Source organism: Zootoca vivipara, chromosome 9, assembly GCF_965207765.1.
Source record: "Zootoca vivipara chromosome 9, rZooViv2.hap1.1, whole genome shotgun sequence".
Classification (NCBI taxonomy): domain Eukaryota; kingdom Metazoa; phylum Chordata; class Lepidosauria; order Squamata; family Lacertidae; genus Zootoca; species Zootoca vivipara.
The window spans coordinates 60,379,307-60,395,782 of NC_142592.1; the positions used below are offsets into that span (position 1 = coordinate 60,379,307).

Sequence of the window (16,476 nt, forward strand, 5' to 3'; positions counted from 1 at the left end):
CCTCATTTGCCCACATTGCCATTTTAATCTGATTGGCTGAGGCAATTTAGAATTTGCTGGCGCTGATGTCATGACCCTGCACCGGATGTAATGATGTCATCAAGGATTTACCTGTAAATGAAACCACTAGTTGGATCCAATGGCATTGTGGGGAAACAAAGACTGATAACATAAGAAGAAAGAGCTGGTAAATGAGACCACAAGCCTATCTAATTCAACATACTGTTTGCACGGGGGCCAAAACCTATACCTATGAGAAGTCTACTGTAAGCCAATATTTATGAGGACTTCTTTGCTTTTTAAAAAAATGTTGATTTGGAAATGTGGAGAAGAAACTAGGAGAAACTGAAACTGTCTGATTCTCCCATTCTTTCTTATGATCTTGTTGGCACTCAGCTTCTGTTAATGCGGTCCCAGATCGCATTGCTTTCTAACAGCTACTAGCCAGTTCATGTTCACCCTATGTTTTTGCCTTGGATTTTTTAAAAGTAGTTTTTTAACCTATATTGATGTATGTTGATTGGCTATGTCAGATATACTGCTTTAAAAATGAATATCAAAATCAGAGAATAGTTTGCATGGGCCTTGGTGGAGTGCTGAAGGGAAATCAAATGAAACTATTAACGGCATACCTTTTTCAAATAAACACACAAATCTATCCCACTTGTGTGTTGTTTTTTAAAAGAGTGTTTCAATAAGGATAACTTTGTGGAGGTGGGTGCAAACAATCCTTAGTATACTTGTCTTTTGGGGGGGGGGAACAAAAAAAGAAATGTCATATTTTATGCCACGACTTTAATACAATGTTATTGCATCTGTCTAGGTTTAATAATAGCACACTACTTTCTGATGCCTCTTTGAAAGATAGACAATAACAATTCAAAAGCCATTTACTTCATTACTCTGACAGTGAAATGACTCAGAGGTAGATTTAACTGTTTTCCTGTGTATACTTTGAACAGCTGATGGATATTGTTTCTGGGCAAAGTCACAATTCAGCCCAAAGCTAAGCACTTTTCAAATCCCAGTGATTTCAGGGTGCAGGGCATGGTTGGTGAATACGGATGTTGCAGTATCGCTATAAAGAGGGGTTGACCTGATCAGACCCTTGAAAGGGAAACAACTGGGGGATCCGTGTCAGAGCAGGATGTGTGCCTTTTCTTCCCCACCCGACTCCCCTGTAAATTCAATAGGAGAGAATGTGGGATGCATTTAACTCACTTCTGGAAATCAGTCGGACTTAATAGTGTTTAATTTTGGTTGGATACAGGCCCTCGCTGTTAAACCTGGCAGTATTACAGAGATAACGAGAACCCACTGTGGTGTTCAATAGCTCAATCCGCAAGACGAGCAATAGGCTTCCCGGAGGTATCCCTAAAACCTGCAGCTAATTCTGTCAGATTTGTCCCACGTTGTCAGTCCTCTCCCCCATAATGTTCTCTCTTGATTTTTGGCATGGGTTCATGTTAGGGACGCTGCAGAAATCCAATAGGTTCGCTTTCAAAAGTGCACCTTGTTGTTCTGATGGAGCAGGCAATTATCTCAAACCTTCCTTATAAACCGAATTCTATCTGGCATTGGCATCTGTAATAATTAGCAGCTGGGTGTGCAGCCTCTTGTACGCAGAGAGGGGAAGATCAGAGGCTGAGTCTGCATCCACGGCTGTAATCCGATGCACCAGTGATGGGGAATCTATGACACTCCAGGTGTGTTTGGGCTCCAACTCCCAGGTCTCCCATTCCTGTGACACGTACTTAATCCCAGGTAAACTCAATGGAATTTTCTTCTGCATAGACATTACCACTGCTGTCTTCACTGTGGAAGATGCTTTCTCGTGTACCCACAGCTGGTACAGCTAATTGTGCATGAGCATTTATTTTAATTGAGAAGCAAATTCCACTGGAGGGGAATCCTAAGAACGCTTAGGATCGGGGTGTTCAGCCACTTTTAATTCAGAAGGATGGTGCGGTGATGGGAAGACATTGTAAAACCTTCATGGATTATGAAACAAGTGTTTTCTCTCACGAACCCATTTTTAACAACCAAAAATAACAAAGTCTAAATGCAAAGCGACATTGCTGGAATTTAGCAATAGGGGGTTGAATGAGCAGTGAATAGAGAAGTACAGATTTTTGTTGTTTTATTCTTAGCACCAATTCCCCACACCCCAAACATGATTGTACTAACAAGCAATATCTCTATGAGGTATGTCCTGATCAGAGAGACATGGAGACCTGTTAGTTAAGACTGAACCCGGGTTAAGCAGATGATCAGGCATGCAGAACTTGTGGTCCACAAGCCACTTGGGGCAACCCATAATCTTACCAACTTCTCCATTTCTTACTGCCTGTCTGGAGTTTTCCATTTATATATAGCTGGTGGGTTTCATTATGCTTGATAGGCCGCATCTAGGCTAGTGACAGAACACATATTTGTATAAATAGGCCCTTAGTTCAGCGACTGGCATCTCCAGCTATTGGGGGCGGGCACCTCAGGGGCGGGAATAAGAAGTACCCCTACCTCAGATCTTAGAAAGCTGTGTCAGAGTATTAAGCGCTGAGATAGATCGGTGGGGTGACTCAGCAATAGCTTCATACGTTTCCTGCTACGTAGTGAAATGGGACGTGTTTCTGACAGCAGGACCAGTGCAAGAGGTTGTGTCACCTAAGCCGGCAACACCATTGCCAGCCCTCACCCTCTTCATTGTGGCAGAAGAAGCCCCTCATCTCAGCTTATTTTTGTTGATTTCTTGTCCAGCTAGTTTGGTGGTGATGGAAGTGCCCCTTAGGATGCTCTCTCTCCCTCCCTGCTAATGGAATGATCTGGCGGAGTCTTCCCTCAGAGCTAGGCATTCTTGGTGGGGTGGCTGTGAAAGTGCCTGTGCCGCTGGCATGAATTCCTGCAGTAGCTAACAATGCCTAATATCAGGGGTGGCATAGTTTAAATTTTAGGCATTGTTAGACACTGTGTCAATGCTTAGGTGCTCTCATGGCCACTCTGCCCAGAATGTCAAACTTTGAGAGAAGGATTCCTTGGGTCCTTGCTAGAGCAAGGTATGGGGTATGTTGGCTCACTGGGTGGGTGGCAACAGGGCTGGCCAGCAGAGACAAGCAGTGAACCCAGGCAGCACCAATTCACCACCTTGCTTTTCCTTATGGAAGAGCCAGCCGTGTCTGGTGGCTTCTGAATGGACAGCATGAAGAGTTTTAAGGAATTTGGAGGGCACTGCTGAGATCTCTGCAATAGGAACAATATTCATGGAGTCATAGACTTGTAGCATTGGAAGGGTCATCCCTGTGATGCAGGAATCTCAACTAAAGCATCCCTGACAGATGTCCATCCAACCTCTGCTTAAAAACTTTCAAAGAAGAAGAGTCTTCCAAGGAAGTCCATTCCTCTTTTAAACAGCTCTTACTATCAGGAAGTTCTTCCTGATGTTTTGTCAGAATCCCCTTTCTTGTAACTTGAATCCATTGGTTCCCAAGAACTTTTTTTTGTGCCAACAGTCCTATGCAGTTGTTTACATTTTCTTGATTAGCCAGCCATTTCAATGGTTATGTTGTATGGTTTTATGACACTTTATGTTCATTGACTATGCTATTGGACACTACCTTGGTGTTCTGTATAAGCGGGCAATATAGAAATGTTTTTTTTCATAAATCAATAGTTAGGATTTATATACTGCTTTGAGGCACTTCACGCATATATCATTTCATCAGTGCTTACAACAGCTCTGTAAGTTTGGCAGTGCTACTGTTACCCCCATTCTGCAGAATCGAGAGGAGGGAGTGAGGCTGAGAACCACAGACCACAGACCCCTCTTGTTCAGCATCCTGCTCTCATGGTGGACATTCTGATACTTCCGAGAATCCCACCAGCAGGGCATGAATACAAGAGCTGTCTCGTGCTCCTGTTCTGGTTTGAACTGGGTCTTTCTTCCCCGCCTCCCGCAACCATCATTCCTTGGAGTCCTGAAGAGACGTTGCCAGCGAATGCAGAAGCACAGGAACCCGTGGTGAAAAATCAGGGGGTATTGCAAGGATAATAAGGGATGGAGGGACAGCTTAAAAGCTTAGGTTCAAAGCAGGGACGTCCCTGTCAATTAGAGTAACTTGAGGGGTATGTTCGGAGGTATTATATTTGAGCTCATCAAGCTTGTCTCTGTCGTCGTCTTCAGCCTTGAGACAAGAGGGAAAGAAAAGCGGCAGCGCTCTCCCGTTTTCCTCTGCTGGCGATGTGAGCAGGCAGAGGCACGTCATACTGTGACAACCTGCCAATCAATAGGTTGGCTGCAAATACATTAAGCCTTGGTGTGCCTTCCCTGTTTCAGTTAAAAAAATAAAGTCTCATTTTGATAGTTGAGTTGTTCACACTGGAGGGCTGTGTGCCTGCAGTGGCATAGAGGCACATGTGTGTGCAACTTGGCATTTTACCAGCCAGCTTGGAAAACTAAAAAAAGAAATAGCCTCAATTTCAGCCTGTCATTTTTATTCTTTCTTAAGTTGATCTGCATCTTCGGCTTCTTTGTTTATTTATATATTATTTATTTACTTTGCATTTATATATTTATTTATTAACTTGGGCTCCCCCCCCCCAATACAAACTGACCCAGCCCCAACACTTGTCCTCTGAGTCTCTTCTCTATTTCATTCTTCCCAGAAAGGTTTGGAGGGTGGCAACAAGAGAAGAGGCCTTTATTGTGGTGGTTCCCCAGTTGTGGAATCCTCTCCCCAGAGAGGCTCGCCTGGTGCCATCACTACATGTCTTTAGACGGCTGGCAAAAACAGTCCTCTTTAACCCAGGCCTTTGGCCATTAAATAATCTATGTCCCATTAAAGTGTGTAGGGGGAAGGGCTGTTATTATTGTGGCTATTTTGCTACTAGGCTGTCTGTCTGTATGGTTTTTATGATGTTTTTATTATTGTTGTTTTGAATAAATTGAATAAGTACAGCTGCTGCTGCTGCTACTACTACTACTACTACTACTACTAATTTATATCCCCATTTTCCTGCAATGATGCAGGAAATTAATTACTGTTGTTTGCAATGGTACACTTTTTAAAATTAAATGTAGATGGCTGTTATTGATTGTATGTTTGAATCCAGGAACATATGCCTAACATATTGATGAAAGCAGAATTTCAGTATACATTTTTTTAAAAGAAAAAGAAAAGAAAGGCTGGATGTCCCTTGATTCTAAGGCTATCAACATTTAATAAATCTATAAACAAATAAACCAGACTTGATCCAGATAAATGTAGCCATAACTAAGTCCCATTGAAGGCAAGTTAGTTAGTTATGATCAAACTTCTTATATTGGGACATAGTCAAAGTGGCTGACTTCAGATGGAACGGCATCAGTGTGGAACAGTCATGGTTTCCCCTGCAGAGAATTCTGGGAAATGTAGTTGGTTATGGGTGCTGAGTGCAGAAGCATAGGAATAGGGGCGGGGGCGGTCCAATCCATCATGGAGGGGGGGGGGACAAATAATCAAGGAACAATTACTGCCCTACTAGGGCGGTTCATACAAAAACCCTTTAAAAAATAAAATAAAATGCCTGCTCCAAAGGTCTTATCTTACTACACTAGGGATTATATACCTAGATATAAAATTTCATGCATATCAGTTAATATATTGACCCTCCTCCACGAAAATAGCTGTTTACTTGACCGTTTTCCTATGCCATGAAGGCTGAAATTTCAATTCAGTGGAGCACTTCCTGTTCCCAACCCTAACCCTGCGGAAAGCCATCTAATTAGACTTTAATTTGATTTTGACATGTTTGTAGGAAGTAATTTAATTATTATTTGATTTTATACAATGTTATGTATCTGATGTTAGCTCCCCTGAGCCCGACTTCGGCCGGGGAGGGCGGGATATAAATAAAATATTATTATTATTCCTTTGTAAGAAAATATGAAATAACATAAAACCATTTTGGCAGGCATATATATATATATATATATATATATATATATATATATCAAATTTTCCACACCGGGTACCACCTGACCTTCCTACGCCTCTGGCTGGGTGCTATGGGGAGACCAATATTATCCCTCACAGAGCTACAGTTTGTAGAGTGGTTTAACAATGAACCCCTCTTCCTGGGGATCTCAAATAACAGTAGCTTTGTGAGAGGAGAATATTGGTCTCCCAACATCTCTTTTGGTAATGCATCTGCCCTTTGGGGGCGATGTATAAGTGGCCATCCTATGCAGAAGCCTTCTAGCAGTTTTGGGGTCTCACAGGGTTGGGGGGGAGGTTTCAGGAGAGAAAGAATGGGAAAATACACCTTCCTTTCTTCCTTTCCTATCCCTGTGAAATCTCCCCTTAGCATTAAAGGGCTCAAGTTTAGGACTAGCTCCACATGAAAACAAGCACTTTCTTAACATTTTTTTTAATTTTAAAAAATCCGAACTTAATTCCTTGGTAATCTCCTGTAGAAACCACAGTCTTGTGTTTTTTTGGTGTCCCTACTTCACCTTCAGAATAATCAGCACACAACCAGCAAATTTGCTACTATGGGGTGGCGTTTCCATTTTAGCTCCACTCTGACTTTTGTGATTTCAAGTTTTCCCACAGACTGTCTTGTCTTTTCTCATACGCATCCCAGGTAGATTAAGGGGGCTTGGAACGTATATTTTTCAGAAGGTCAAAGTTGATCACAGATCACACCATCGGAATCTGTGGTGCGTGCAGAAACACAGCTATTATTGCATGCTAAGAAATGGATTTTGCGTGTGTGGAAAGGTCTCTTCTGCAGAAGTGGAAGGTGAATTGCCTTGGGTCTGCTGGCAATTGCTGTCTTGACATGTAGCTCAAATTCTGCATTTCTTCTGTCTTCAGATTTCCACTTCTCTGTTCTACATGTTGTTACTTATCTCTCTGCCGAAGCATTTATATAACATCAAACATGTTTTACGACATGAAGGCCAATGGTGTGACTGCTTCTGTATAGCTGATCTTGAAATTGAGGAATTGCCCTTTTAGGAGAATTCCAGCTGTAGCATTTGTGGGGGGAGCTGCTAATTCCTTTTGCATAACAACTCTTTGGATGCAAAGACTTGTAACAGACACTTCAGTCTAATTGCGTGTCCAGGTGGCAAACACATTGCGGCAACGACGCCTTGGTCTCCGATGGCGTTTGAAGTGAAAACTGCAAATTAGAAGGGTTCCCTCCCTTTCTCTTAATATTTTAACATGTGGTGCGGTTCCCTTCCTCTCACACAAAGCTTGGGGAAACTGTAAATAAAGTGTTATAGTTTCATCCCACTGATTGCATTTCTAGCAGACGTCATGAGGCAAGATGAATTTCTGACACAGAAACGAAATTCCATGAATCCTATGTGGTGACATTCATCGTATGCCCCCCTCCACCACACACACACAGTCTGGCCTGCTACAAGGTTTGAGGGGCGGTGAACCAACCCCCTTACTGACACCTGCCTATTTCTTCATGTGAAAAAATAGATGTGTGAAAGTTCCTTTTATTTATTTCAAAATATATGGTCCGCCCATCACCACCGCCTTTCAGGTCTGGCTCTCCTAAAGCAGCAAGTATAATGTATGGAAATCGTGACATAGCATTACATAAAAAGTACAGGCTATACTAAAGCATCAAAAGATATTACTCCGCGATCCGTTTGAATGAATGCAAACATTGCATATAGTAAATTCCGCAGTTAAAACGAAACATTAAAAATAGAAGCAGCATAAATACAGAGCGCTAAGATACTAACAGAACATAAAGATCTTCAAGGTCGTAGCAAAGTAAGGGTCAGCTGCTTGGGGGGTGAGTTCCGCAAACATGGAACCACTGCTTAAAGGCCCTGTCCCATCCCCCTAAAGATCTTGATGGCTGGCTCATAAGCAGGACCTCTGGAACTGATGTTAATGCCCTGACAGGTTCGTACAGTCCTTCAAATAACTTGGTACCAAGTCTTTAGGCTTTGAAGCAGGGACAGGGAATCTGTGTCTCTACATAGGTTGCTAGATGACATCATCCTTGAGTATTGGCTGGCTGGAGCTGATGAGAGTTAGAGGACAACAGATTCCTCACCGCTCAGAAAAAAATAGGAAGGTAGATAACTCAGTAGTGGGCACTTGGTAGGAACAGGGAATAAATTTCATTCATTTTGCGTTTAAATCCATATCTATCAAAATTGAACTTTCTGAAACAATATGAGAACCACAACACAGCCATCCTACAAAAAGTAACTGAACTTTGCAATGCAGTTTTCCAACGAGGACTTACAAAAAATGCTTCAAATGCACATATTAGTGAAAATAACAAAAATGCATTATATAACGAAAATTGCAAAATTGTGTACATTAGGAAAAACAGCATACAAAAATGTGTCTATCCACGCTAAAATTCTGACAGATTTTCAAAGTGGAAGATGAGAAACTGAGAAAACTAAAATGGACAGGTCTTTCCACCTCTAACACTTGACAATGTAGTTCAGAAGGCCTTGGCTTTCGTGAAGATTTTCATGAGGAAATGTGGAGAATTTAAGATTGGGAAAATGAAAAACTCAAAGAAACTGAAATTGACAGATTCATCCAGATCCCATGTGACACATAAACAATGGCATGCTCTCTGTTGAAAGACCTATTGGCTTTGGTCAGGCAGCACAGATTTGTTTCTTCCAATAAGCCTTCAAGGGTAATTTTGGATAATTTGAAGCAATTGGGGTTTTTGACTGATGAACTTTTGGCAATTGTATGTGTTATTTCTGTGTTGTGGTTTGTAGTTTTAGTTTTAAGCTTGTTGTTGATGATGATGATGATTTTGTGTTCCTGACTGTCTTTGAGAATCAACTTAGTTTTCCCCTGGCAATAACTTTCTCAAGGTCACACAAAACCGTGTGCAGGGACATCATCTCCTAGGGCTGAGCCCTTTTGGCCCTCTACAAAAGGAGGGTGCTGGGGGTCCCTAGTGTTCAAAGGTGGCAGAGAAGGCCAAGTACAGAGCTGAGCGCTGTGTGGCTTCAGTGGCTGGCTGCTCCTCCTCCTCCTCCTGCTGTGGAGGGGAAGGAGCAGGGAAGCAGCCCCTGGCTGGTGGCGGCGGCAGGAGTAGCAGCCAGCCATTGAAACGATGCTGCCGCTGCTTTTGGTTCTGCCCCTGGCTCCTCCCAACCTCTTGATGTCACACGTGCAACGTTGGCCCATCCATTCTTCCTTGGAAGTTGGCACCTCTAGGTGCACCTTTCTCTACACTGCAGCCTCCCCAGGTGCCCACCCTTCAGCTACAGCAAAGAGGAAGCCACTGTTAGATATAAAGCCCTTGGGGCTTCTTCAGATCAGAAAGTGCAGACAACCAGGGAGGCTACAGGGTGCTGAAGAAATGATTCATGAAAAGAGAGAGAGAAACGCACACCTACTTCACAATGATAAAATAAGCCCAAACAGTGTACCCACGAAAATCCTAAAGAAATTTCTGGAGTGTCCTGAAAATGAGACAGGAAAAAAATAGAAGCTGCTTTTTCCAGGGAGGAAAACTTAATGAGAAATTGGGAGGCAGATTTTGGCACAGCACCATCGTACAGGGAGGCCACTGTTATTGCCCAAGTATTCCTAGATCAGGACACTTGGACGAACAGCAAAGACAGGGGCAGAATATTTTGAGTAAGTAAGTAAATAATGGGTTAGTCTCCCGAACATATGTCTATGTGGCAAGATGCATTTTCTGCTGTGCCTTACAGGAGCTGTCCTCTTGGAACGGTACCCAGTTCTTGCTTCTCATTCTCTCTTCTCTTCCCCCCCCTCTTCCCCCTCCTCCCCTTACCTTTTGTCACCATATGATGCTCAGGGACTCCAGAGAGCCTAGCTGAGAAAGAGAGGCAGCTCATGGGCATGATCAATCAGCTGACCAGTTTGCGGGAGCAGCTGTTGGCGGCTCACGATGAGCAGAAGAAACTGGCGGCCTCACAAATTGAGAAGCAGCGCCAGCAAATGGAGCTGGCCAAGCAGCAACAGGAACAGGTGAGTGATTATTATTAAAAGGGACTTTTAATCTAGTCCCCCTCTTTATTGTGGGAGTGGGGGGGGGAATAGTAACACTCCATTAACATATCCTTATTTTAAGGAGGTGTGAAATATTGCAGGAATTAGTTTAGTTATTTATTGGGAGGATGGGGGGGGCAGGGAATGAATGAAAAGTTAGCTAAAATACATGAAAAAGTATTCGTTAACTTAGAGTGTGTGTGCAAATTAGCAGCTTTAAGCATTTCACATTGTGGGATGCCGGTCACTGTCGTCAACCAGAAGCCAATGGGGAGCCCGCAAGTAAGATGTGACTGCAAGAGCCCTCTCCCCCCCTGTGGTTTCCAGCAACTGGTATTCAGAAGCATAGCACAGCCATCAGGATTAGTAGCCTGTATGGACACAGTATATATGACAGAGGTGCCAACTTGAACAAAATATTGGGGGGGGGGATAGGTAAACCCAACCCTGTGTAATTGATCGCGTGACGTGGCACACCCACCCACACCTTTGAATGGCAATGCCCATCAATTTAGGGGGACGCCCCTTCAAATATTTTATGGGGGGGGTGAAGCAACCTCAGCCCCTTGGAGTTGGCACCTGTGATTTGTTAGAAATAACCACACTGGAGAAGGGATGTAGGAGAAGTTCATTCAGTTCGTCTTTTACTGCAGACATGCCTAATGAAGGTGAGAACAAAAATCCAGCTACCTTCCAAAAAAAAACCAAACCCAAAATGCATATATTAGGGGAAATGTATTAGCACATAACATAGAACTGTAGAGTTGGAAGGGACTCCATGGGTCATTTATTCAATCTAGACCAACCCCGTGCAATGTAGGAATCTCAGCTAAAGCATCCAGGACAGTTGGCCATTCAAACTCTGCTTGAAAACCTCCCAAGGAAGGAGAGTCCACAACGTAAACCTAAGAAGAGTCCTGCCGGATCAGGCCAATGACCCACCTAGCCCAGCACCCTGTTCTCACAGTGGACAACCAGATGCCTATGGGAAATTGGCAAGCAGGACCCAAGCCCTCCTCTCACACTGTGAATCCCAACAATTGGTCTTCAGGTGGATACTGTCTCTGACAGCATAGGCGGAATCCACAAAGCTCACTCCATGACTCTGCCCTCCTGTCCTTGTCAGATTTGTGATTTGTGATTATTACACGTTACTCGCTTGTTACACAAAAAAGAGCTCCAAGTGACTTACGACATGTTTAGGAGCATGAGCCTAAATAAAAACACATGATAAGCAAACACATTCACACAAAAATACTTGCGAATGCACAAGGCAACCCCCTGCCCACTATGAGACCGCCGGGTATAGGGCGATGTAGAAATTGAATAAATAAAATAAAAATGAGCAGTAACTTAAAGGGACATTTAGGCACAATAGTATTCACTATTATTGAGTGCAAAAGAGCCACATTTCTACTCTAACCGTTATGCATAGGAGACAGTGCCATTAAACGTGTTTTTTAAATACATTTGGTGACAGAGTGGAAGTGTTCATTGTCTTTAATTTGGATAGGACCAGCTGTGGGCAAAGGTCTAAATGGAGGAGGGGAAATGTGCTGTTTCAGACTGCAATTAGACTCCTGTTAAGTACTGTTGTGTGTTGACCCTACAGATTGCAAGGCAACAACAGCAGCTCCTGCAGCAGCAACACAAAATCAACCTTCTCCAGCAACAGATCCAGGTCAGAGATTCTGAGTCTATCCATTGTTTTTATTCTCTCTGTCTCTCTTTGCGCCTTTTTCTACTACCCCCAAATTCAATATTTTTATTAGGCAAACCATATCTGAGTATATGTAGATTGATGCTGGTTCCAAATCTATGCATGTTGCTGTGTGTATTTGGTATGCCTGCCCTTATAGTCCGTAACGTGAGTCTGAACCGATTGCAAGTGTCTGTGCAGAAATGGCACCCTGAGAACCATAGCTTGCTGTCCTAAAATGTGTTTCTAGCCCTCATGAAACCAGCTGTGGTGAGCTGTAAGCCCATCTTTCTGTGCTTTCCAGATGATGGACATGAAACCACCTCAACCTTTGTCCTGTTATGAAAGTCCTGTTGTTACCTTGCTATGTTTTTTTGTGTTAGTACAAAGAAAGCATGGGGGAAAGGGTTTGGAGAGTTAGCCATTTATAAAAGCATGGTGGGTTTCTTATTACTATTATTTAAAGGAGCTGCAAGACTTCTTACAGATGAAAGTGGAAAATGGCTATTTGCAGTGCCAGTCCTCCCATTAGGTACAATGAGACAACTGCTTCAGGCAGCAGAAGCTGGGGTTGGAGGTGGCGGCGGCGAGGTGTTAAGAGTTCAGAGCTGTGTTGCATGCTGCCCTGTTTCAAATGTTGAAGTAAGGGTCAACAGCCATTCCAGTTGGGAGGTGGGAGTGGAAGTGCCACTTTTGTCCATCATCTCAGACAGCAAAACATCTTGTTGCTGGGGCTGTGTCTCTGTAAACAAGTCCATCGCTTTTAAGCACCTAATTTCACACAGGAGTGGAAGTTGGTTTGTTCATGTGGAGATTCATATGTTAGAATGTAGTATGCTCCAGGAAAGGTGTGAGATGACATTGATGGATGATTACTAGATATAAAGACGGTGTGATCTAACAACATGTGCAGGCTCCAGCGGACTCTGCGTGCATAGTCCCAGCCATGCCATAAGCAATAACCCTCTTCATCGAGGACTGGAGAGCAGTGGGGATTAAAACCAGCTCCCAGCTTTCCTTTTCTAACAACAGCAGTTCAGTCTTGTTTGCACAATTCCTCTTCCAGTTATCACATGCTCCTAACTGGATTGGATTGAAGCCTCTGAGATCTGATTTAGATTTGGGCTGAATCTGTAATAGGTGTTATCAAGGTTGTTTTCATCTTAATCTTTTTGATCATGTTCTGTAAAAGTGAAACTTTTCTTTCTAAAAAGAAATCTAGTTATTTTTAAAGTAAGAGATTGGTATGTGCATTAATTGTTACATAGAGCAAATGCTTCTGTATTGGGCAAATCAGTCCATAATCTATCATCTGTGGCCAAAGCTGGCATTGTATTTCAGAACAGAATAGGGTTCAAACAGAACTTAGAGAAGTAGCACCTCCCTTTAACTATATATAAAGAACCCTTAACCCACCAAACTTTCCAAACCTACCTTAAACTTTATTTCCCACTATCAGTGAATATTTCGAGTATTTCTGATTATGAGTTTATTGATGAATATGTTCCACACTAATGTTCATTTTTGTAACAAAAAAAAAAAATCATTCCAGTAGCACCTTAGAGACCAACTAAGTTTGTCATTGGTATGAGCTTTCCTGTGCATGCACACTTATTCAGATACTTCTTCTTGTATCTGAAGAAGTGTGCATGCACACAAAAGCTCATACCAGTGACAAACTTAGTTGGTCTCTAAGGTGCTACTGGAAGGAATTTTTTTTATTTTTTGTTTCGGCTACGTCAGACCAACACGGCTACCTACCTGTGACTAGTTCATTTTTGTGTTTCTGAAATAAAACCATTCTTGACTACACACACACACACACACACACACACGCACACACCATCTTGTTTATTGGTTTAACTAGGCATCTATCTGATTCTGGTTCATGTCAACTTCACCTATTTTTACTTTTCAAATTTCCATTACATTTCCACATTAATCTGCAGATGATTTTTTTAAAAAAAAATCCTCTCCAAATAATGTATTTAAATTCACGTGTGTGTGTGGTTTCTCTTAAAAGGTTTGTTTTCTCTGAATACATATTTAAATTCATACTTGGATACATTTCACCTGTTGGGAATCAGGTTTCAGAGAAGTGTGAAATCTGCTGACCTGTTAAATTCCAGACCCACATATTAGTGTGGCATGGATCAGGCCATTTCCCATAGAAATTTGCAGAGTCCAGACCTCTTGGGCATCTCCAGTGTCAGCTTTCTTGCTGGAACTGGTGAAGCTGGAGCCTGATGCTCTGGCTCACTAGCAAGGCAGAACCACCCAAATAAACTCCTGCTTTCTAGGAAATCTAGAATCAGAGGGGCTGTTTCCTAGCAGCTTCTGTGTTCTGAGGGCCGACCAAAGTTGTTAACCTTTTTAAAGGATTTTTAAGGATTTTACCCCAAAGTAGTTGTTGAGCTTTTTTTCTTAGGGTTGAAGTTGTTGAGCTTTTTTTAGGGTTGAAGTTGTTGAGGGTTTTTTAGGATTTTACCCCAGAAAATAAACTGCCACAGGGGCCAGATTAAACCAACTGGCGGATTAGGCCCCTGAAACAGACTTTGGGCATGCCTGCTTTATGCACTGGGATGCCTGTCCACAGATACTGTAATTCAAGTCTGAGTTCACTGCAAGTATCTATGCCGGAAATGGCATCCTGAGAATTGTAGCTTGCTTTCATAAAATGTGCAGGATGCCAGGGATGGTGAGAAGAGTCTTTAAGATATAACCCCACACGTGTTCTCAAAGACCCACACAATTACCCAGGCAAAGGGCTCTCAAAGCAGTCTTCATTATCTTACTCTTCACTGTGCGAGCCTGCATCTGTTGGATATTTTTTTAAAAAACGTATTATTTTTCAACCTGCTGAATCATGGGAGGGCAGTGATTTACAGCCTTCAGTGTTAATCGATTTGCTTGGACTTCCTTGCGATAGGAACACAGTGTCCTAAATTCTGCAATGAGGGTAAATAAAGATCAAGATCTACAGAGTGAGATGAAACATGCCTGAAGGCATGGGTATGCACAATGGATTATTTATTTATTTATTTATTTATTTACTTTTAACAAATACATTTGAACAGTACCTCCTCCTACCATGCCAGGGATTCCGGAAACACCCCCCCCCCCGGTTTTGGACACAATCTTCCATGTGGCATATGAGGTGTTATGTGTCAGAGAAATGCAAACACAGAGCCTACTTGCCAATACAGTAATAATGCTGGGTGAGAAGTGGGGATGTTATTGGCTATCATTTTGGGCAATGTCAGAATCCCCAAGTGATGCTTTGATGATTTCCCACAAAAAAAAAAATAGAAAAGAAGAACATGTTTTACAAGTTAGGATCACCCTCGCTCTGAATTGGCTTCAGTTTCTCTCGGTCAGGTTGTGGAATGTGGTTTTGCTATGCGATGTCATCACATTTGCTATATGATCTCATGAGTCCATTCCCAGGAAAGCAAAAAAAGCCCCTGGGGTCAATACCTACGAAAGGCAATGACATGAATGTAGCCGTAAACTGGGGAAACAATGGCAGCCAACGAGTTCAGGAATCCAATTTCAAGGGTTTTCCAGGGAGGGGGGTCAACTCTCTAAAAAAACACTAATTTACACCTAATAGTTGAAACAGGTGATGCTCTGGTACCTGTGAAGATTTAGTTGCTTTTGTTCTTTGAACCTCAGTGTAAGGGGGTGGGCTTACAGGGAACAGCCACCCCTCATCAAATCCAGTTTTTTGAATGGCTCTGACAACAGTGGAGGGGCAGGAGACAGGAAGGAGGAAATGAGCGGAGCGGGGAAGGGCTCAGGCAACATCCAAGAGCACTGCCTACAGCCTGTGATACCAGCAAGGGAGGAGGGGCCAGCAGAGAGTTCTAGCGGGGAAACAGCAGAGGGGCATCCTTTCAAATTCACCCCGGAACTGAGGCGATCAGCGGCTCGCAATTGCAGGTGGCGGAGATTTGGGGTCCCCAAACTACTCTGCTGGGGGAGGAACCGAAAAGTGCCATTGGGAGAATCTGATGATACTGAGTAGACATGTTTTCATGAAGCTCTTGCACTGTAAATAATATTCACAATAAAAGTATTAAAGACAAGATGGTTTGGAGTGTCGCTGCTCGAGGGTAGCCAGCAACCTCCCTGACACTCAGGTTCTCCATTCTTAGTAAGTAAGTAAATTAAGTACATTTTTGTTTATACCCCACCCTCCGCGACCAAGACCGGGCTCAGGGAAGCTAACATCAAATGTCAAATACACAATCAAACAATTGATTGCTTAGAAATTAGAAAGTTAAATGACTCCCCATGAGGGGTCAGGAACCTCAGGTATTCATCAGGGCCAGCTATCCTTGTTGGTCCCACATGAGCCGATAAAAGGGCCAAAGAGGTAACTTACAGGGTCCCATAGATGGGGGTCAATTTCTTGTCCATTACTTCTGCTTCCAGCCCAGAAAGTTGACCAGAAGCGAGGAAACAACTCTGTAAGATTAGGCTTGCTGCTTAATTATTATGCATTTGAATGATTAAGATGCTGGAACAAATGTGTCTTATTTTTCCAATGAAGAAAGGAATTCCATTTACCCGAGCCAATTTTCTATAAGGTCTGTTAAAGTCATAGCAATTTTGGATAAATTATTCTGCAAGGAGAGGAAATTTCCTTTGATAATATTTTACTAGAAATACATTTTTTAAAAAAATCTTGTATGTTCTGATGAGGATTTATACTTGAAAAAATTCCACCCTGTTATCTTAGGCTTTCTAAAGAATATGCCAAAA

The 16,476-nt window shown here is 42.6% G+C and overlaps 1 protein-coding gene across 16 annotated transcripts in view; it reads left to right on the forward strand.

Moving 5' to 3' along the window:
- SOX5 (SRY-box transcription factor 5) overlaps positions 1–16,476 on the forward strand; it is a 723,673-nt gene that overhangs the window by 536,928 nt on the left and 170,269 nt on the right. For all 16 annotated transcript variants that reach the window (XM_088652478.1, XM_088652473.1, XM_088652474.1 and 13 more), the window contains 2 exons: positions 9,817–9,989; positions 11,623–11,691. In XM_088652478.1, the coding sequence (XP_088508604.1) occupies positions 9,817–9,989; positions 11,623–11,691 (242 nt within the window). The remainder of the gene's footprint in view (positions 1–9,816; positions 9,990–11,622; positions 11,692–16,476) is intronic.